At 41.4% G+C, this 22,500-nt stretch overlaps 2 protein-coding genes across 4 annotated transcripts in view; one reads left to right on the forward strand and one right to left on the reverse strand.

The window, feature by feature from the left end:
• Window positions 1–7,109: 7,109 nt before the first annotated feature.
• Window positions 7,110–12,090, forward strand: LOC143747444 (uncharacterized). Of its 3 annotated transcripts, none has more exons than XM_077240215.1 (5): window positions 7,110–7,494; window positions 8,259–8,800; window positions 9,635–9,723; window positions 10,331–10,502; window positions 10,682–12,090. In XM_077240215.1, exons 2-5 carry the CDS (start codon window positions 8,264–8,266, stop codon window positions 10,838–10,840), a joined length of 957 nt encoding a protein of 318 aa, XP_077096330.1. In that variant the 5' UTR covers window positions 7,110–7,494; window positions 8,259–8,263; the 3' UTR covers window positions 10,841–12,090. The 3 variants fall into 3 exon arrangements, with proteins under 3 accessions (XP_077096330.1, XP_077096329.1, XP_077096331.1); XM_077240214.1 differs by having other exon boundaries at window positions 7,110–7,439; window positions 10,682–11,914; XM_077240216.1 differs by having other exon boundaries at window positions 7,110–7,439; window positions 8,259–8,659; window positions 10,682–11,914.
• Window positions 12,091–12,635: 545 nt separating this feature from the next.
• LOC143747481 (mitogen-activated protein kinase-binding protein 1-like) overlaps window positions 12,636–22,500 on the reverse strand; it is a 50,463-nt gene continuing 40,598 nt past the window's right edge. The window contains exons 21-29 of the mRNA XM_077240272.1: window positions 21,995–22,032; window positions 21,199–21,363; window positions 19,121–19,628; window positions 17,959–18,039; window positions 17,747–17,786; window positions 17,473–17,666; window positions 16,429–17,067; window positions 15,884–15,969; window positions 12,636–13,365 (exon numbers count right to left, since the gene is read on the reverse strand). Coding sequence (XP_077096387.1) covers window positions 12,748–13,365; window positions 15,884–15,969; window positions 16,429–17,067; window positions 17,473–17,666; window positions 17,747–17,786; window positions 17,959–18,039; window positions 19,121–19,628; window positions 21,199–21,363; window positions 21,995–22,032 — 2,369 coding nt within the window. The 3' untranslated portion in view covers window positions 12,636–12,747. The remainder of the gene's footprint in view (window positions 13,366–15,883; window positions 15,970–16,428; window positions 17,068–17,472; window positions 17,667–17,746; window positions 17,787–17,958; window positions 18,040–19,120; window positions 19,629–21,198; window positions 21,364–21,994; window positions 22,033–22,500) is intronic.

Consider the following 22,500-nt stretch of genomic DNA (forward strand, 5'->3'; position numbering starts at 1 on the left):
TAAACTGATCTGAATAATACTCTTTATATATGAATAACGGCTATATATATAAAAAAGAACTAAATTAATAACTTTTTACAACAAAAATGAAGCATCACTGAACTTACTTAAGCTGGACTGTGACGCTGTTTTCTTCTGGAAACAAAACTGCTGCATTATTTTCCTGTTATCTCTGTAAATCTGCTTTGAATTGATCTAAAGCGCTATATAAATAAAGGTGACTTGACTTGATTGTCAAATAAAGGCAAAAATGGGCAAAAATATGTGAGTTCAGTGATCGACGACCATCTTAAAGCAGGACTGATGTTTCAGAGGAAAGTGACTGTAAATCACACACATGAATCCTCGTATCTTCTCCATGTTTGCTGGAGCTCTTCACAGCGACTGCTATTTCAAGCACAAACGATTGATTATAACCTGCTGTGCTCATCGAGCAGCGCTAAAACTCTAACGATTCTTTAATCGTGTCTAAACTGAAGCCACAGAGCTCTTTACTCCTGCTCTGATACACACAGATCTGAGCATCACGTCATTCCTCTCGCGATCCTCTATAAACTAGAGCCGAGATCTCGATTCAAACACCCAGCTGATCTCATTCCTGAATCACAGAGAACATTCAGATCTGAAACAGCTTCATGAACACACACACACACACACACTACCATTAGTTCTGCCTTACAATCATTCAGACTATCACAGAAGAACTGGACTAAAAGTTTAAATAAAGATTTTCAAATAAACATTGGATCATTACATCGTTACACCAGTAGGTGGCGACAAGTGACCGTTAAAAACTGTGTTTGTCATTGAATCATTCATTCAAGAGATTTGTTCAAAAACACTGATTCATCCAGTAATGAAGCAAGTCTTTATGAGCGAGTCATTGAATCGTTCACTCAACACATTTTTACACAGACTGTGGCAATTAACATTTTCTCAGAGCCTCCAGTAAATTATGTTATTTTGTTTATTTGTCTGTTCAGAATCATAGGAGAATCATGATCTCTTTTTAAAACAAAAAATCATGTTTCTGAATGTCTCCAGAATCGTGCATCTCTACTAGAACCCCAAACACAGATCATTTCTTCACTTTCTCTATGTTTAAGCGGAGTTACGTTATAATAACAGTGATGGTTTGTGTCTGATAGATTAACTGTCAAATATGATCCTAATATTGTAATCATTAGGAGTTGTAATTGTTCCTTAACATGTTCTGTTTAACTGAATACATGACGATAACTAAACATAACATGCACTATATTAATATTATAACTGTATATCACTGTGACACTCGTCTCTGGCTGACAACAGAATACTTATTAAACAGCTACTTTGAAATAATATGTATTGTGAAAAGTGATGAACTGCAACTAAATTGAGCTGAATCATCAAGTTTTTATCTGTAATTAGTTCAGTTAAGATGAAGAAAAAGTGTTCAGTTTGAGCTTTAAAATAAGAGCTGACGCTATAAAGCACGTTCTCGTGTAATAATGATGACTAAACACTCACAGACGGATCTGTTACAGTACTTGTGGTCTAACTACAGGTTTCACTGAATCAGGTGAAGTGTTTGACAGACTCTCTGACGTCATCAGGTCAAACCAGCTCCCGTTACAGTGAGTCATGACGTCATCAGCACACTGTGACACCAGGCTGACAGAACAGCATCATAACACTGAGAGCATAAAGAGGCTCATTGTGCTTTGGTAAATCATAATTACAGCATAAAAAGCCATCATCATGGTTTACCAAAGCATTTTTTCGTATGTGTTGGAAATGGGCTTCCGTAGAGCTCAGCCAATAGTGTTGCTATTGTCGTGAATTCCGAAACGAGGCCATTATTAATGACACTGTATCACTCCTGCAGCAGCAACTACATGACAAGCATCTGCAGTAACACACACACACACACACACACACACACACACGTAATCATGCATGCGCACGCCGCTGTCCTCGGTGCTGAAGCTCGTGCACGAGACTGATCTTATGCATTAGCAGCGAATCGCATCCAATCACGCGCCTGCTTGTTGCTAGGAAAGACTGAAATGATGATTCCTAACCTTCTGTCGCTGGGAAGAGCCTCACATGTCCTGACACTGATGTGCTCCACTCCTGTGGGAATGTTATGTAGGGAATTATTATGTTATGTGGTTGTCCGTGCCATGTTATTCTCCGGGATTGATGCTGAGACTGCGCGCGCTACATCCGGGGCTGCTGGGAAATCACGGCACCTGACAACCGATTCACTGATGCTACTATGACGGAGGCGGGGATCTGAATATTCATGAGCCGGACGTTCGCTTATTGGACGGGAGCAGCATGACGTCAGCGTCAAAGACTTAAAATTCCAAATAAGACTTGGCGATTGGAGGACGTGACGTAACGTCAGCATTGTCTAATTAATAATCATAAAGAAACCATTGCTATTGCATTTATTTTTACTCCTTTAACATTTGATTCATTGTATAAAATTACCACAAAAAATTATAGGCTAATAATCATACGTTTTTTTCTAATCTGTCAACTGGAAAAATATTCTACAAAAGACTATAACATGACATCTGAAAAACTAAGAACTTAGAGAAAATATTCTAAAACTATTTAGAATAACGGAACATCTGTATTAACTATTATTTTTCAAACCTCGAAACGACATAGAAATTTAAAATATAAAAGCTTCATCCCGAAGTATATATATATTCATCCTGAAGAAAACATAAAAAAAAGCTATCGCCAAAACAATTTGATAATTGTAACATGTTTATAGCACATTAGAGACTGACAGGGTGACGTTAAACTCTCTAATTGATATTCGTAAAGAAACCATTGCCATTGCATTGTTTTTTACTTGTTCAACCTTTGAATTTATAAAATTACACAAAAAAATGGTTTGAAAATGTATAAAATTCATACGTTTTTTCCAATCTGTCAACAAGAAAAATATCCAACAAAAGACTATAATATAACAAATGAAGAACTAAGAGATAATTTTCTAGAGCAATGTTACGCAACATCTGCATTAACTATTATTTTTCAAACCTCGAAACTACACAGGGAAATAACAAAACAAAACAACAACATATAAAAACGATTAATCCTGAGGAGAAAATATAAAAGAAGCTATCGCCAAAACTGTTAATTTTAATATCTTAATCATTTTAAAATGTTTATAGCACATTAGAAGGAGTCTTTAAATTGTTTAATTAATATTCATTAGCCAGGAAGGTTACTAAGTAGCGTCAGCCTAGCCTAATTAATATTCATTAGCCAGGAAGGTTATTAAGTAGCGTCAGCCTAGCCTAATTAATATTCAGAAACGAGCCTTCGCCACGAGAAGTAACAAGAGACCGCTGTATCTTAATATTCGTGAACTCGGAGTAAGCCATTGGATAGTGACCTGGTGACGTCAGCGCAGTCTAATTCATATTCATGAAGCAAACTTCGCCATAGTAGTGGTTGCGATGTCGCCGAACCGATGGTGATATCGATGCGATAATCCAACAAGACTTCCAGTCGTTACACATGTGGATTCGCTTCGTCGAATATAACGGGCTGATGATGACGTCACACTTCCGCGTGATTGAGATTCTGGGATTATAAACACTGACACACTGATTCCCTTCAGCGTTATTATTGTACACTTGTGGTGTTCCTGGTCAAAAATAGCTTATAACCACATATTGGATTCAATATTTTGTTATTCAGTTGTTTAAGGTTTTGTATTTTCTGGAACTGATCTGAGCTCATGAACCGCAACGCTGTTTTTTAGTCTGTTTGTCTTTCCTGGAATAAATATTTTTTATGAAAGACTGTAGTATGATCACTTCTAAACATTTAAAACTGTTCAGGAATGAATTCAAGTATCCTGACAAAACAAAAAGCTTATAAAAACAATATATATTTTTAAAGCTTTTCAAATTGATCTAACGGCCCAAATGTTATATTGCAGCTTTTATCACAGTATTTTTTACATGTTAATTTTATATTTTAGTTGTTGTTATTCTTTGTTTTCCATACTCTGAACTGTACCACAATGCCTCGTATTTGTCTTGTACTTATATATATATATATATTTTTTTTTTTTTTGAAGTATTCTGTAGGCTATGAGTATAATGTGTGACAGAAATACAGGCAAATATTTTTTATGTCATTTATGACTAACTGAATGTGATGCATGTCTTAATTTCTGTAAATAAACAGAAAGATTCCTGAAGGAGTTTAAACACACCAGATCCGGGAATCTGAGGATCCCAGAGGACAGGGAACGTTCTGGCAAAGTTATGAACAAACCTTCTTCCAGGAACATTAATCGAGCGTTCGTTATCTGGTCTTTAATAATGTTCTCAAAAACTTAGCATAAATACATTATTTATACATCATTCATAAAAGGTTTTTTTCAAAAGCTACTTGTTTCAGAACATTCAGAGAACATTCAAAAGTAACGTTCCCATGTTTGAATAATGATAAAAAGGAATGTTTCCTCGTCGTTCACATAACCAAGAAATTATTATTTTATTTTTTAAATTGATGTTTTGAACGTTCAGAGAACATTACGAAATAATGTTTTCATAACTTCACGGGAACGTTGAACACTGGACTGAGACGTTCATCACATACTCTGGATTTGGGCAAGAAACTTTCCTCTCTGACCTGTGACCTCTGACCTGTGACCTCTGACCTGTGACCTCTGACCTGCAGCCAAACTGCGTCTCAATCCGCCTACTTATACTACGCCCTAAAAGTATGTACTCTTTTTGTGAAGAAAAAGGAGATACTTTTGAGTGTGTAGCAGAAAGTAGACAACCTTTAGGACAAACTATCACGTCATACACGTCTTTAACGGTTTCTCTGTCACATCCAGTAAACTACAAACTGACCTGTCAATCATTTAATTACAGTAAACTGACCTGTCAATCATCTTATCACAGTAAACTGACCTGTCAATCATCTTATCACAGTAAACTGACCTGCCAATCATCTTATCACAGTAAACTGACCTGTCAATCATCTTATCACAGTAAACTGACCTGTCAATCATTTAATTACAGTAAACTGACCTGTCAATCATCTTGTCACAGTAAACTGACCTGTCAATCATCTTGTCACAGTAAACTGACCTGTCAATCATCTTATCACAGTAAACTGACCTGTCAATCATCTTATCACAGTAAACTGACCTGTCAATCATCTAATTACAGTAAACTGACCTGTCAATCATCTTATCACAGTAAACTGACCTGTTAATCATCTAATTACAGTAAACTGACCTGTCAATCATCTTATCACAGTAAACTGACCTGTCAATCATCTAATTACAGTAAACTGGCCTGTCAATCATCTTATCACAGTAAACTGGCCTGTCAATCATCTTATCACAGTAAACCGACCTGTCAATCATCTAATTACAGTAAACTGGCCTGTCAATCATCTTATCACAGTAAACTGGCCTGTCAATCATCTTATCACAGTAAACTGACCTGTCAATCATCTTATCACAGTAAACTGACCTGTCAATCATTTAATTACAGTAAACTGACCTGTCAATCATCTTATCACAGTAAACTGACCTGTCAATCATCTTATCACAGTAAACTGACCTGTCAATCATCTTATCACAGTAAACTGACCTGTCAATCATCTTATCACAGTAAACTGACCTGTCAATCATCTTATCACAGTAAACTGACCTGTCAATCATTTAATTACAGTAAACTGACCTGTCAATCATCTTGTCACAGTAAACCGACCTGTCAATCATCTTGTCACAGTAAACCGACCTGTCAATCATCTAATTACAGTAAACTGACCTGTCAATCATCTTATCACAGTAAACTGACCTGTCAATCATCTTGTCACAGTAAACTGACCTGTCAATCATCTTATCACAGTAAACTGACCTGTCAATCATCTTGTCACAGTAAACTGACCTGTCAATCATCTTATCACAGTAAACTGACCTGTCAATCATCTTATCACAGTAAACTGACCTGTCAATCATCTTGTCACAGTAAACTGACCTGTCAAACATATTGTCACAGTAAACTGACCTGTCAATCATCTTGTCACAGTAAACTGACCTGTCAATCATCTTGTCACAGTAAACTGACCTGTCAATCATTTAATTACAGTAAACTGACCTGTCAATCATCTTGTCACAGTAAACTGACCTGTCAATCATCTTGTCACAGTAAACTGACCTGTCAATCATCTTGTCACAGTAAACTGACCTGTCAATCATCTTGTCACAGTAAACTGACCTGTCAATCATCTTGTCACAGTAAACTGACCTGTCAATCATCTTATCACAGTAAACTGACCTGTCAATCATCTTGTCACAGTTAAAATCCTCCACATTTCATGTCCTACTGTATCGGAGAGTAATGTTGATCTGCAGTCGCGGGTCTTTCATGCAGAGATTCATCATTTCCTCCTTTCCACTTTTGACAAAACTTTATTAAAGGCAAAACTGTTAGTTATGATGCAAATGAAGCCTCAACAATTTCTGAATTTATTGTGGCAGTACATGTTACAAATGTATTATTTTTTAATAATAATGTAATGTGTTTTCAATTGTGTAATAGCCTAATTCATAATTTCTGCCAGATTTACATAGTTTAAAATCGCATGTCTGGGTTTTGGATTATTAAGACAAATAAATCCCATAAAAAGCATGAAGAGTTTTAGACTTCTGTTGGTTATAATAATATTCAGCAGGATGAGACTGAATCTGTCAGTTCTCGAAAGAATGTTTAAATAATCTAAAGCACCATCAGTCGTTCATCGGCCGTGAAGAAACTTTATTTGTGAGAGTTTTACCGTCACAATATGTGGTTTCTCACGAGATAAATCATATAAAAGCACAATATGAGCTCATCTTCGTATGATTAAGATCAGGAGATCAGCTCTACAGAAGACAATAGAGTCAGTGTGTCAGTGACACGAGATACACACTCACAGGAGACTCATGACTGACTCAAAACTGGACACTTCTGCTATTGTGTTAGTCAGAGAGTGTGTTCAGTCATGAGTCTCCAGTAACTGTGGAAACCTCTGGAATATTGACTGTGTAAATCTAATAATCCACTCGGTATTGAGACGCATCCGATGTTCAAATCACGTTCTTATATTGTACAAACAGCCGAAGAATCCATTCCTGCGGATTTTACATTTTCTTTAAATGACTTTTAACAATAAGTGTTTGTTGATTGACTTAGACTGCATTTCTTAAACTGTAATTGATGCACATATAACATAAGAAGTGCATATGATGTTGTGTGTGTGTGTGTGTGTCATGAACAGATGGGCTGTTTCTTCATAATGCGCAGGAATGAGGAGCGTCTGCATATAAACCTCAGATTCTCAGAGTCTTCTGTTCCTGCGTCGATCTTCTTCTTCTTCAACGGGAACTGCAGATCTTCTGCTTCTGCTTCGACAGGGTCTGTAGATCTTCTTCAACACGCTTTCATAGGAATCACCAACAGTGATCGAGAGGTTAATATGTGCAGTGTTTTACAGCTTTAGATTTGATCTTGTTTTTGTGTATATATAGTAAAGTGTAATTTATTCCTGTGATCAAAGCTGAATTTTCAGCATCATTACTCCAGTCTTCAGTGTCACATGATCCTTCAGAAATCACTATAATATGATGATTTGATGCTCAAGAAACATTTATGATTATAATCAGCGTTAAACAGTTGAATATTTTTGTGGAAACGGATACATTTTATTTTTCATGATTCTTTGATGAATAGAAAGTTTAATAACAGCTTTTATTTGAAATCAAATCTTTTGTAACTTTATAAATGTCTTTACTGTAACTTTTGATCAATTGAATGCGTCATTGATGAATAAGTGTTAAGATGATGATACACAGGGCAACTTTTTGAGCAATGTTGCTGGGCAATCTTGCCGAGCGATTGTTGCTTGGGCACTTTCACATTGAAAATGGGCAATACATTTCTCTCTGGATAATTTAGTTCGGTCGTGGGCCCTGTGTCTCATCTGGTCGCCCGTTGACGGCAACATTGCCCAAAAAGTTGCCCTGTGTATCATCACCTTCAATCTCTTTATTTTTTTATCTTATTGACACCAAACTTGTAGTTTACAAGGGTTTCCACAAAAATCTGAAGCAGCAAAACTGTTTTCAACCTTGATAATAATCATAAATGTTTCAAATTAGAATGATTTCTGATGGATCATGTGAAAAGCAGAGTCGAGTAGCACATGTTTGACATTTTTAATTGTTTGATTCTCAGACATCATGAGTTGCCCGTCCTCTGGTCAGCAGGGCTTTTACCCTCAGATCCCTCAGCCGCCGGCTGGTACTGTATGGCCCGGTCAGCCCGGTCAACCCTGCTGGCCCTGCCAACCCAGTCAGCCGAGCTGGCCTGTCAACCCGCCCAGCGCATCGATCCCTACGACCTGGCCGGTCCAACCCACCCAACCAGGCTGGCCAAACCCGGCAACCATCCAACCCAACCCACCAATCCAACCAGCCTGGCCAAACCCACCAACAGTACAACCAGCTCAACCCAACCCAACCATCCAACCAGTGCAACCCAATCCGCCAATCCAACCAGCGCAACCAAACCCACCAATCCAACCCAACCCTCCAGTTCAGCCGAACCCACCTGTCCAACCAACCTGGCCAGCTCAGGTACCCACCCCTACTGGTTACCTCCCGTCTCCAGTCCCCCCAGCGTGGCACGGTAACCCTGGTCAACCCGGTTGGCCCGGTCAGACACCCGCAGGAGGAGCCCCACAGCCGTGGCCCCCGGCGCCAGCGACCGCTCCTGTAGTAAGACACTAAACCAGCTCATGATGGGTCATGGACAGAGAGAACAAAACCAAAATAGGAAAAACAAAAAGCTTATCTGTAGGCCAAAGGGTCATGTGTCCAGTCGATTCATGTTCAATTAACCTGAAAAAGGTCGATTGAACCAAACATTGCGAATAAAAACCTGAGGAAGGTCGATTGACAGAAATATTGCAAATAAAAACCTAAGGAAGGTTGATTGAACAAACACTGCAAATAAAAACATGAAAAAGGTTGATTGACAAAAACATTGCGAATAAAAAACTGAGGAAGGTTGATTGGCAGAAATATTGCGAATAAAAAACTGAGGAAGGTCGATTGAACAAAACATTGTGAATAAAAACCTGAGTAAGGTTGATTAAACAAAACATTGTGAATAAAAACCCGAGGAAGGTCGAATTACAAATATTGCTAATAAAAACCTGAGGAAGGTCGATTGAACAAAACATTGTGAATAAAAACCTGAGGAAGGTCGATTGAACAAAACATTGTGAATAAAAACCTGAGTAACGTTGATTAAACAAAACATTGTGAATAAAAAACTGAGGAAGGTCGACTGAACAAAACATTGCGAATAAAAACCGGACAGAGAGAACAAAATCATGATCAATGCTAATAATCACAACCAACTGCAAAATAAACAGGCTCATCTTTAGGTCAACGGTCATATGTCCAGTAGGTTCAAGTTCATCTGTTTAATTAACCTGAGGAATGTTAATTGAACAAAACAATGCAAATAAAAACCTGAATGTTGATTGTTTTTCATAAGACATTGATTTTCCCTAACTTTTCATGCAATGTTTTCTATCCTTTAAGGTGGTTCCTTTCAACATGAATTTCCCCCGTGGCATCTATGACAAGCTAATGCTAACTATCAGAGGGCAGATCAAACCAGATGCTAAAATGTAAGCGTGTACTAAAGAGATTGTTACCATTATGTAACCAATGTTACCATGTTTTAATGTATAGTTGCATTTCAGAACTTAAGAGAAATTATAGTGTCTCACACATCAGAATCATTTATTGGTGAATCGGATAAAAGTGCCACATAAACAATGTATCCCTCACACTACTCAAATTTGCATCATCACAAAATTTTATTTGAAAAATTTCAGTCAATTGACCTTCCTTAAGCCTGACTGAAACATGGCGAATAAACACCTGAGGAAAGTCGATTGAACGAAAAATTGCGAAAACCTGAAGGTCGATTGAACGAAACATTCGAATAAAAACCTTAATGTCGATTGACAGATATACAGTATTGCAAATAAAAACCTGAGGAAGGTTGATTGAAAAAAACATTGTGAATAAAAACCTGAGGAATGTCGGCTATACAAAACATTGTGATGAAGCACATTTTGGTAGTGTGTGGGATTTATACATTTTTGAATGCCAGAACTTGCAAAATCAAAAACATGAAAACAGTTTGATACTTTGACAAATGGGATTTTAAGGAAATGTTGTTTTTTTTCTCGATACAAAAAGTCCTACTAACGTTTCTTCTGTTGCAAGGTTCACAATCAACTTCCTGCGTGGTAACGATATCGCCCTTCACATCAACCCGCGATTCAACGAAGGAGGAAAAGCGGTTCTGGTCCGCAATCATAAACTGGGGGAACGTTGGGGGAAAGAGGAGCGGGAGCTTCTGGGGCCGTTTCCGTTCATGCAGGGACATCACTTTGAGGTAAACGATACGCTGGGGTTCGAACTCCAAGACCCTCTGCCTAAAAACAAATTGTTGAAACGATTCCCGTTTATTGGTGGGATTAAAGCACCAGGAGCATCCAAAAAGTGATGTAGGAGTGTGTGCGCTTGACATGAAGACGCGAGTGTCACTGCAGTAACCTTCACGTCTCTCTGTAGATGAAGATCCTCTGCACCTTCACTGAGTTCAAGGTGGTCGTCAACAACACACCCGTCTTTGAATTTAAGCACCGTATCAGAGAGGTCAACCAGATCGACCGCATCAACATCCTGCATGACGTCACGCTCACGTCCGTCAACGTGGACACACTCCCGTGAGACAGGGTCAACTGAACTAACCATGGCAGAGTATCAAACACACAGCTTCCAGACAGACCCTCAATTAAACGAAACCTCACGCAAACATCACGACTGGACTCAAACTCCTTTCCCTTTAACTGAGAGTTACAGAAAACAATAAGGTCTCATTTGTTAACATTAACTATGATTAAGAAATACTTTAGAAGTATTGTTCATTATTAGTTCATGATTATTTCAACAATTACTAATACATTAAAATCAAATGTATATCGCTTAATGGAGCTGAGCTACTGTAACTACTAACTACTGTAACTAATGTATTACTCATTGTTAGATAATGCTATTTAATGCATTACCAATTAGACTTTATTGTAAAGTGTTACAGAGTTTTCTTTACTAAAACAATGGAGTATTAACTAAGAAATACTACCCCTGGTAACACTTTACAATATGCTCAATTACTGTAATTGGATGTGCTTCAAATGCAATCAATAACTTGTTTCTAATTTGGTTTCTTTTGTGCAGGGTCAGAAATTTAGGGGATTCTGTCATAAATGTGGCCGAAGTTAATACACATGCCCACAAAATTCAAGATATGGCTGCAAAAACAGCAGTTGTATAAGATCTTGATTTTTATATTATAACATATGCTAAAATTAAGCATTATCACAAGAGCAAGAGGGTCGTTTTTACCAATATGAGCACGGTTGGAAATGTGATGTTGATTTTTTACAATAAACAAAATGCTTGTAGAACATGAATCTGGATATTATTGATGAAGGTGTGATTGTGATTCAGATGCAGCTCCTGCAAAAATTAATCTGGTTAGTAATTTCATTGAATTTCAGCTCTATATAGTGTCTTATTATTCCAACTGTATGTGTTGATTAAATAGAAGAATTTATAAGGCATTAGATGTGGATCTTTTGGATGAATTTAAAGAGTGCTGGTCTAGACTGATCTGATTTTGGTCTCACTTTAGGACTAATGCTTTAACTATTGTTACTAAGAAATACTAATGTTGAGTGTGAATTAAAGTCAATGTAAATGTATAAAAAAAGGATCTACTTTAAATAAATATCATATTTCGGTTTATTGTGTGAGAAATCAGGTCAAACAATCACTGATCACAAATAAATAAAAACAAATAAAAGGATTGTTTAACATGTAATTAAATTATCACTAAAATGACACACATTATGAACCTGTTTGGCAATAAAACATGAATACAATGGAAATCCAAAAATTAAAAACAAACAATCATGAAACACAGCTGGTGACTTATAATAAAAAATATCAACATCCACAAGACTAAATTACATAAGTGGTTGAACTAGAACAAATAAAAAATGCAGATCATGAGAGTATGGAGAGTATGGGGAGTATGAGTAGTATAAGGAGTATGACGAGTATGGCGAGTATGGAGAGTATGGAGAGTATGGAGAGTATGAGGAGTATGAGGAGTATGAGGAGTATGAGGAGTATGGGGAGTATGGGGAGTATGGAGAGTATAGTGAGTATAGTGAGTATGGAGAGTATGGAGAGTATAGTGAGTATAGTGAGTATGGGGAGTATGGGGAGTATGGTGAGTATGGTGAGTATGGGGAGTATGGCGAGTATGGAGAGTATGGAGAGAGTATGGTGAGTATGGAGAGAGTATGGAGAGCATGGAGAGTACGGTGAATATGGTGAGTATGGAGAGAGTATGGGGAGAGTATGGGGAGAGTATGGGGAGTATGGAGAGTATGGAGAGTATGGAGAGAATGAAGAGAGTATGGGGAGTATGGAGAGCGTATGGAGAAAGTATGGTGAGTATGGAGAGAATATGGGGAGTATGGAGAGAGTATGGAGAGTATGGGGAGAGTACGGAGAGTATGGAGAGAGTATGGGGAGTATGGAGAGTATGGAGAGTATGGAGTGAAGCACTACACCTGCTGCTGGAGTCTCTCCTCCACTGAGTGCAGCAGCAGAAGTGAGTACTGCTCCAGTAATGCCAGCGTGGCCTTCCCCTCTCCCAACACGGATCCGGTCTTCCCCTCTCCCAACACGGATCCGGTCTTCCCCTCTCCCAACACGGATCCGGTCTTCCCCTCTCCCAACACGGATCCGGTCTTCCCCTCTCCCATCACGGATCCGGTCTTCCCCTCTCCCATCACGGATCCGGTCTTCCCCTCTCCCAACACGGATCCGGTCTTCCCCTCTCCCATCACGGATCCGGTCTTCCCCTCTCCCATCACGGATCTGGTCTTCCCCTCTCCCAACACGGATCCGGTCTTCCCCTCTCCCAACAGGGAACCGGTCTTCCCCTCTCCCAACACGGATCTGGTCTTCCCCTCTCCTAACACGGATCTGGTCTTCCCCTCTCCCATCACGGATCCGGTCTTCCCCTCTCCCAACACGGATCCGGTCTTCCCCTCTCCCAAAACAGATCCTGGTGATCCCGGCACTGAATCCAGCTCGGATTGCACAAGCACTAGAGCGTCTGACATCAGCTTCTGCATCAGCTGCTGCTCACTGCTGCACTCGGCATCATGGGACATCAGCTGAACACACCAGCAATAAATACAGCATTCAATCAGCATCACACCATACCAGCACTATATATAATAATATAAAAAAAGACTATATCATTAGGGCTGGGTTGAAAATATTAAATACAGTGGGGGAAATAAGTATTTGACCCCTTGCTGATTTTGCAGGTTTGCCCACTTACAAAGAATGCAACGATCTATAATTTTAATCATATGTACATTCTAACAGTGAAAGACAGAATCCCAAAGAAAATTCCAGAAAACCACATCATATGAATTTATTTAAATTGATAACCATCTGATGAGGAAAAACAAGTATTTGACCCCCTGGGCAAACAGCATGTTAATATTTTTTAGAAAAGCCCTTATTGGCCAGCACAGATGTCAAATGCTTTTTATAGTTGGTGACAAGGTTTGTGCACATTTCGGCAGGGATGTTGGCCCACTCCTCCCTGCAGACAGCCTCCAAATCTTTCAGGTTCCGAGGTTGTCGCCTGGCAACTCGAAATTTAAGCTCCCTCCAAAGATTTTCAATTGGATTCAGGTCTGGAGACTGGCTAGGCCACTCCAGAACCTTGATGTGCTTCTTCTTCAGCCACTCTTTTGTTGCTTTGGCGGTGTGCTTAGGGTCGTTGTCGTGCTGAAACACCCATCCTCGACCCATCTTCAGCTCTCTCACTGAGGGAAGGAGATGTTGGTCCAGAATTCCACGATACATGGCCCCGTCCATCCTCCCCTCAATGCGATTGTCCCGTCCCCTTGGCTGAAAAGCACCCCCAAAGCATGATGTTGCCACCACCATGCTTGACGGTGGGGATGGTGTTCTTTGGGTTGTACTCTGTGTTATTTGCCCTCCAAACACGACGAGTTGAGTTGAGGCCAAAAAGTTCTATTTTGGTCTCATCTGACCACATCACCTTCTTCCAGGCCTCTTCTGAGTCGTCCAGGTGGTGAATGGCGAACTTCATGCGGGCCTGTACATGTTTCTTCTTGAGCAGGGAGACCTTGCGTGCGCTGCAGGATTTCAATCCATGACGGCTTAGTGTGTTACCAACCGTTTCTTTTGTAACTGTGGTCCCAGCTGCCTTCAGTTGATTCATCAGTTCACCCCTTGTGGTTTTGGGATGATTCCTCACCGTTCGCATGATCAGGGACACCCCACGAGGCGAGATCTTGTGTGGAGGCCCAGACCGAGGGAGGTTGGCGGTGGTGTGGTGCTTCTTCCATTTCCTGAGAACTGCACCGACCGTTGATCTTTTCTCTCCAAGTTGCTTTCCGATTCTCTTGTAGCCCATCCCAGCCTTATGCAGATCAACAATCTTGTCCCTGATGTCCGTAGAAAGCTCTTTGGTCTTGCCCATGGTGGTGATGTTGGATGCTGGTTGTTTGGGTGTTGACAGGTGTCTTTTATACAGGTAACGAGTTGAGGCAGGTGTATTTGATGTAGATAATTGGTTGGGATTGGGGCTGTGTCTTAAAGAAAGACTAACTTGCTTGTAGGAGCCAGAATACTTGCTGTTTGGTAGGGGGTCATATACTTGTTTTTCCTCATCAGATGGTTATCAATTTTTATAAATTCATATGATGTGATTTTCTGGAATTTTCTTTGGGATTCTGTCTTTCACTGTTAGAATGTACATATGATTAAAATTATAGATCGTTGCATTCTTTGTAAGTGGGCAAACCTGCAAAATCAGCAAGGGGTCAAATACTTATTTCCCCCACTGTACATTCTCATTTTGATGAACCGAAATTGATTCTTTAATCCCATGATGGATTTATTCAGTGCTGTTTTCAGTCGATGTGTGAAAACTTCACTAAACATCATCTGTCGCTCCTGCCATCCAATAATCACAATCATTCTATACTTTTGGGTCTCAGTTTCAATTCCTGTCAGTTTCATCAGTAAATTGAGTCAGTAAATGTGTGTGTGTGTTTAATGTGTGTGTGTGTTTAATGTGTGTGACAGAAGAACCGATCATCTCTTCCTCTTTACTACTAGTTACAGCAGCAAATAAACATCAATGAACATCAGAAGGAATGTTGAAAGATTCAGAACAACTTCCTGAAATCAATCATGTCTCATGTAATCCATCAATCAGTGTTTCATCCGTCAATAAAACAGCGGGAGAACAATAACGTCACATTATCCTCAGAAAAGCCTTTCAGTGAACATAAACTCTACAGAAGAATAACTCTAGAGAGGAGCTTCTGACACAGACATGCACTTGATTACATGTCCATTATATTAGACTACATCTGTCCTTCAGTGTTTAATGTGCGTTTGAATAAATCCATCACCATTTAAACATTGACTTTTAAAACGGAGTGTAATGGAGTTCAGCATCAAGGATATCAAATATTAGGGTGAGCTTGTGCTCCTCTGTGTGTATGTTAGTGACGGCTCGGTCTACATGAACGGATTCTGAATCACATTGAGATCAGAATGGGGTCGATGGTGAAGTGTTTGAGTGTGTGTGTGTGTGTGTGTGTGTGTGTGTGTGTGTGTGTGTGTGTCTGTGTGGCTCACCATCCGATAGAGTCCCGTGGCTCTCCTCACACTGATGCACAGATCGACTGCTGAGCGTCTGCAGAACTCCAGACTGACCACCGGCTCTGTCCACACACACATCAGCTCCGTCACACACAGATCACACACAGTTATGAAGTATTGAAATATTACAAATATCGCTGGCTCTTTCACTAATTGCTTTTGTTCCTGTTTTGTAAGCTGCTTTGGATAAAAGCTTCTGTGAAATGCATGAATGCAATTTTTTTTCTAAATGCCCCATAATCATGACTTCATTACTTCAATGAGCTCAATGTTTCTGCATTAAATTATTACATTGTTTAAATTAATACCTTTTTCGCTAACTGTGATTTTGTATATGTACATTTCTGAAATACATAACAGTTTCCTCTGATAACAGATCACTGTAAATTATAATATGCATTTTCTGTGAAACTGCTTTGAAATGATGTGTACTGTGAAAAGAGCTCTACAAATAAAGGTGAATTTAATTGAATTAATAATGCTAGAGGAAGGAAGTGAAACAGAGGAAGAGGAAGCAGAACCTTGATCATCTGACGTCACAGAGAAAGCCTTCACCGCCGCTAGAGAATGCTGCGTCTGCTGCTGGTCAGAGGTCAGGGCTCCTGATGACCCCGGGTCAGAGGTCAGGGCTCCTGATGACCCCGGGTCAGAGGTCATGGCTCCTGATGACCCCGGGTCAGAGGTCACGGCTCCTGATGACCCCGGGTCAGAGGTCACGGCTCCTGAAGAGCCCGGGTCAGAGGTCAGGGCTCCTGGTGACCCCGGGTCAGAGGTCACGGCTCCTGGTGACCCCGGGTCAGAGGTCACGGCTCCTGATGACCCCGGGTTAGAGGTCAGGGCTCCTGATGACCCCGAGTCAGCGTGAGGAGAGCTGGATCTGCTCGGCCACTCTGCAAACGGGCTGCTCAGGCGCTGACAGGCACGAGGTTTGCAGTGTTTTTGTTCGGCTGGAGCGCTTGGGAACGGCAGGGTAATGTGGAGGTCGTCGCCGATGGAAGCGCACCGGCTGACCTTGGCCCTGGAGCTGGTGGTGGGGCTCATGTAGGAGCAGGAGCGGGGGCTGTCCCAGGAAACAGTGGGGTCGATCCTGTCCAAACTCAGCTTAGACAGGCTGGGACGCGCCTCTCGGCGGAGACGGGACGGAGCCAGGGACTTTTGCGCTAGGAAAAAAATTATATTTAAATAAAACACATGGTAAAAGAAATAGAAGGAGAAAAATAGCTTGTTTATGCATCATGCATGTTCACCACCATTATATCTTAATAAAATTGATCAAAATATTAGTTAATATTAGAAAATCCCATGGACTTCAGGATTAAAGGCAGAAACTGACATAAAATGTTCTCAATGCATGGATGAGGAGATTGGAGTGGAGGAACTGGACTGGCCTGACCCGATAGAACAGCTTTGGGATGAATTACAGCGGAGACTGAGAGTCAGGCCTTCTTGTCCAACATCAGTGCATGACCTCACAAACGCACTTCTAGAAGACTGCTCAAAAATTCCCATAAACACACTGGTGTAACCTGTCGTAGGCTGAGGTTTGGGATGGGTTGTATGCTCACCGTCAGCGGCCGGATGGAGAACTGCAGCAGATCTGTGCAGTCGAGCAGGAGTTCTGCTGATGTAAGGGTGGCTCCTCTGGGAGACGCAGCGCTGGTCCCTATCCCGATCCAGATCCAGATCCGTGTTCTCCATCAGGGGTTTGACACTCCTGACGCTCCGCTTCACCGGCTGATGGAGAAACACACCGTCCGTCCTGGAGAACATGGAGAAGCTTGTGTTACTGTCTCACACACCCTTCCGGAGTCTAGCACTACTCACGGATCTACACAATACCTGCTGGCGGAGACGGAGGTCTGGGAACGTGCCGAGATCCCTGAGAACACATAATACATTACATTTAGAGCTTTTTAACTCAACTCATAACTGATGATATTTACACAGTCCCTGAACTGAATAGGATAATGCCTCTGTCTTCTGTAGAACAGCTAAATGTGTCTCATATCAAAGCAACAGCAAAAGTGGAGCAAACATGAGTGAATCTTTACCGTCTGCCGGAGTCTGCGAGTCTCGCCGTGTGTTCACGTCTGACGGTTCATCTCGATCATCATCAGAGCCGAGCAGCTCATCTGAGGAAACACAGGCAGAAGAATGAGGAACAACACGATACCAGAGCCCGTCTAAGGAGAGCCTGGCCACTCCCTATTAAGTCCTATTGTACCAAATTTTGGTTGTAGTTCCACCAGAGTTCCACTGGGGGGCGACTGCCCTGAGTGCAAAATGAATGGGAGTCTATGGAGCTGGACGGGTAAATGTGTCTCTTTCACCCGATTGCCATTGAGAAATCTCAGATTTGATTGTAGGTTTTGCAAGTTCAACATGGGTTATAGGTCGAAAGTTGAATGAACGAGTACTTATGTCCTTTCGATTTCTTACAGGTTGAGTTGTTGTTGCCCATTACACGCTAGCATTCTGCTAATGAACGCTGATTGGTCAGTGAAGGACCAGAATGTGTGTGTGTATTTTCAGCGTGGTCTTTTAAAACAACAAAACAAAAACTCTTCTGGCACGTGTATTTACCTGTGTCAGCTGTGTTGTCGATGCCTCGAGAGAAAAGAAAGTGCAGAGCGTGAAAGCACCAAAGTGACTGAAGGATTGCCGTAAAGCAGTATCTCTGGTCGTACGATGTGTATGACGTCATTGACATTTTAAAAGACTTTTTAAAGCTAATAAATGACTCTAAAAAATCTAACACCCTACAATGTGTAATTTCTTTGCCTCTCCTTTCGAATACAAAAAATTATCTCCTGAGAAAAGTGGATTTTGAGGGGTATAGCTCCATAGACCTCCATTCATTCTGCACTGGTCCTGTGAGCGCCCTCATATGGAGCCAGAGTTGAAGTGCAACCAGTTCAGAAGCCGTAAGTTTACTGAGAGTGGAAGTTCTCCCCTTATTAGACAATCTCTGACGATACTTAATGTCTGGTGTTTATCTGAGCTTCTGTGTGGACGCCTTTTCTTTAATTAGTTACATTTACATTCATGAATTTGGCGACTTTAAAGTGTTAAGCCCGGGACACACCAAACCGACACCAAAGAACTAGCGCTGATGAAAGCCGACTGTGTTGTCGATTCGTGTAAAGCTCTGACACTCAGCTGACGGAGTAAATCACTCTAGATGTGTGTGTCAAAGCCTTGGGTCTGCTGTACCGTGGCGTCTGTAATCTGGACTGGACCCTCCGCTGCCGTAGCCCATGGAGGCGCCGCTGACGGGACTCAGGGCTTCGGCTCGCTCCGGGATCATCCGGGTTTCGGCTCGCTCCGGGATCATCCGGGTTTCGGCTCGCTCCGGGATCATCCGGGTTTCGGCTCGCTCCGGGATCATCCGGGTTTCGGCTCGCTCCGGGATCATCCGGGTTTCGGCTCGCTCCGGGATCAGCCGGGCTTCCGCTCGCTCCGGGATCAGCCGGGCTTCCGCTCGCTCCGGGATCAGCCGGGCTTCCGCTCGCTCCGGGATCAGCCGGGCTTCCGCTCGCTCCGGGATCAGCTGGGCTTCCGCTCGCTCCGGGATCAGCCGGGCTTCCGCTCGCTCCGGGATCTCCAGGCTGCTGGCGCTGGGACCGTAATCCGGGTACAACACGACCCCGTCCGGCTCCGGAGCGCAGGCGGGAAGCAGCCAGGCCGAGAGAGGACGAACTCCACGCCAGTTACGCCAATCCTGAGGAGCAGAACCAAAACACTGATGTCTGGACTAAACTACTCATGCATGGACAAAATTCTGCTGAAAGCGCATTATCAGTTTCGGCTGAAAGGGTTCTGTACATCACAGCTAGTGCAAGACGAGAATTTGTGGTTAAAAGTATATAAAATGTAAATTTTTTTAGTAAATGGTGGATGGTTTGTCTAGATAAGACTCTTAAGGCTGGGATCGTGTAGAGAGTTTGAAGCTGGTAATTTTCTTTCTGAAGTGAACTAATCCTCTAATTAGTGCTTCTCAGATGGTGATTGATTGTGTTTAGCGTCTTTTTCGTTTCGCAATGTGGATAAACTACAACAGGTAAACATGTCAGCTGTGCGGACGCTAGTGCTGAATTAACAATACTGATTTATTGATACTTAATTTTAAATCAATTCTCATTTTAATAAGCTGATTTAGATTCTTAAATGCCAAGATGGATTTATTCAGTGTTGTTTTCAGTCGATCTGTGAAAAAAAACTACATTAAACATTATCTGTAGCTCCTGCCATCCAATAATCACAGTAATCTTTGATACGTTTGATATGAAACAAAGTCTGTTTCAAATCCTGTGAGTTTCATCAGTAAATTGAGTTAGTAAATGTGTGTGTTTAATGTATGTGACAGATGAACCGATCATCTCTTTCTCTTTACTACTAGTTACAGCAGCAAATAAACATCAATGAACATCAGAAGGAATGTTGAAAGATTCAGAACAACTTCCTGAAATCAATCATGTCTCATGTAATCCATCAATCAGTGTTTCATCCGTCAATAAAACAACGGGAGAACAATAACGTCACATTATCCTCAGAAAAGCCTTTCAGTGAACATAAACTCTACAGAAGAATAAATTGTCAAATTTGCCCCTTTTTGGGTGTGAGCACAAGCACGCAGTTTTTGTGACTCTTTAAATGCAAATGAGCTGCAGCTCCGCCTCCGTTCAGAAGAGGGCGGAGTCTTTACACGAGCTTCAGAAACTCCGGCAATAACAAAACAGGCCAATCTCACTCATCCAGAATCCCAGAATAACCAGTAGCGAGTGCAGCCTTACGGAGAGACTCAGGAAGAGTTTCTGAATGTTAGTGGAGACGTTTATGTAGTTGTTGTGGAGTTACATTGATCATCTCATCATCATGTTGAACTTCTACACAAGTGTCCACAGTTCCTGAGGTGTTTATAAGACAGCGATGACATGTTCTGGTCAATAGTGTTCAGTGCTCGTCTGTGCTCAACGACAGAACAGTTTCAGGCTTTGCTGGATCTTCTGCCGTTGCGTTAGAACTGGTCACTGTTGGCGCTCGAGAAACCTGACGAAATGTCGGCTGGTGTGTGTAAACGTGCAGATTAAGGGCCGGTAATATTATAATAAGATCCTCTGATTGGCCTATTTTTAGACATGTTTGCAGAGAAAGACTCACCAGAACAGAGTTCCTGGGTTTCACTTTTCATGTTTTCAGTGTTGGTAGAAGCACCATATTATAGCACTTACACGGGTTAAAACTCAGATTTTCATGACATGGCTCTTCACAGTGAGGTACTGAAGGTTCACCTGCAGGCTGGAGGAGCTTCCTCGGTCTTCAGCGCAGCTTCTGTTCTGCCCGCCGGCTTCAGGAAGAGAGTCGAGCTGCCGCAGCTCCAGCATGGACTTCACCATGAGCTGCACTGACCCAGCACGGCAGGACCAGCGCCGCCGAGGCCGACACACACCCGAGTCCTGCACACACACCTGACACGTGACTCTCTCAAAGATACAGAACTATCAAGAGTCGATTGCATGAAACTTTCACACAACTGCGTGTTTCCTCTGGCAGAGATTCCTAATCAAAACACTGAGCTAAAATATTTACTTGAACTTCCTCTAATCTAATATTTTTAATAACCCCTTCATATGTTCACGGTTAACAGTCTCGTGACATACAGCTAACAAATATCATTTTTACCAAGTGTTTTAAAGTTTTTAATGTTGTTTATGTGTCTATGTGGTGTTTTTAATACGCTTTAAGACAAACCATGTGTAAATTCACAAGTCGACAGCATTGCTGAGTATTTTCTCCTTAAAACTGCAGTGAACCAAAGACAGTCTCAAAAACACGCTTTGAAATCGCTGGTGTTTCTGACGTCACAAACTACCTTGTAACCAATCAGATCAACGTGTGATCGTCAACCAGTGGATCTCTGAGTGAGGGAGTGAGTGGAGACGGGGCTCATTTGCATATTCATAGAAGAGGAGTTGTAAGGGATAAAATTATTGACTACAGGGGGACTTTAATTCTTGAAAACACAGTTCAGAATCTGCAGCTTCAACATGAAGAGTCAGAAGATTGACTGCAGTTTAAGATACAGACCTTCAGCGGGTTCCACTCGCGTCCTTCCTCAGGTGCACCTTCATAAGAGAAGACTCACATTAATGTCTGTAAGAGTTCAGGTGTGTGTGTGTGTGTGAATGAGTGTTTGTGTTTGTCTGTGTGTGTGTGTGTGTGTGTGTGTGTGTGTGTGTGTGTGTGTGTGTGTGTGTGTGTGTGAAAGTGTGAGAGAGTGAGTGATTGTGTGTGTGTGTTTGTGTGTGTGTGTTTGTGTGTGTGTGTGTGTGTGTGTGTGTGTGTGTGTGTGTGTGTGTGTGTGTGAAAGTGTGAGAGAGTGAGTGTGTGTGTGTGTGTGTGTGTGTGTGTGTGTGTGTGTGTGTGTGTGTGTGTGTGTGTGTGTGTGTGAAAGTGTGAGAGAGTGAGTGAGTGAGTGATTGTGTGTGTGTGTGTGTGTGTGTGTGTGTGTGTGTGTGTGTGTGTGTTTGTGTGTTTGTGTTTACTTGAACCATATTTTGGGGACACAATTGTGGTTAAAAAATAAGTAATTT

This window comes from Siphateles boraxobius, unplaced genomic scaffold (genome assembly GCF_051911475.1).
Source record: "Siphateles boraxobius isolate OS27281-9 unplaced genomic scaffold, OSU_SipBor_1 222, whole genome shotgun sequence".
NCBI lineage: Eukaryota > Metazoa > Chordata > Actinopteri > Cypriniformes > Leuciscidae > Siphateles > Siphateles boraxobius.

What these genes read in the sequence shown, in the direction of transcription:
- LOC143747444 (XM_077240215.1), top strand. Translation starts at nt 8,264, where the DNA reads ATGAGTTGCCCGTCCTCTGGTCAGCAGGGCTTTTACCCTCAGATCCCT. An exon ending in CGCCAGCGACCGCTCCTGTA is followed by an intron (nt 8,801 to 9,634) that starts GTAAGACACTAA and finishes CTATCCTTTAAG; the next exon opens with GTGGTTCCTTTCAACATGAA. An exon ending in ATCAAACCAGATGCTAAAAT is followed by an intron (nt 9,724 to 10,330) that starts GTAAGCGTGTAC and finishes TTCTGTTGCAAG; the next exon opens with GTTCACAATCAACTTCCTGC.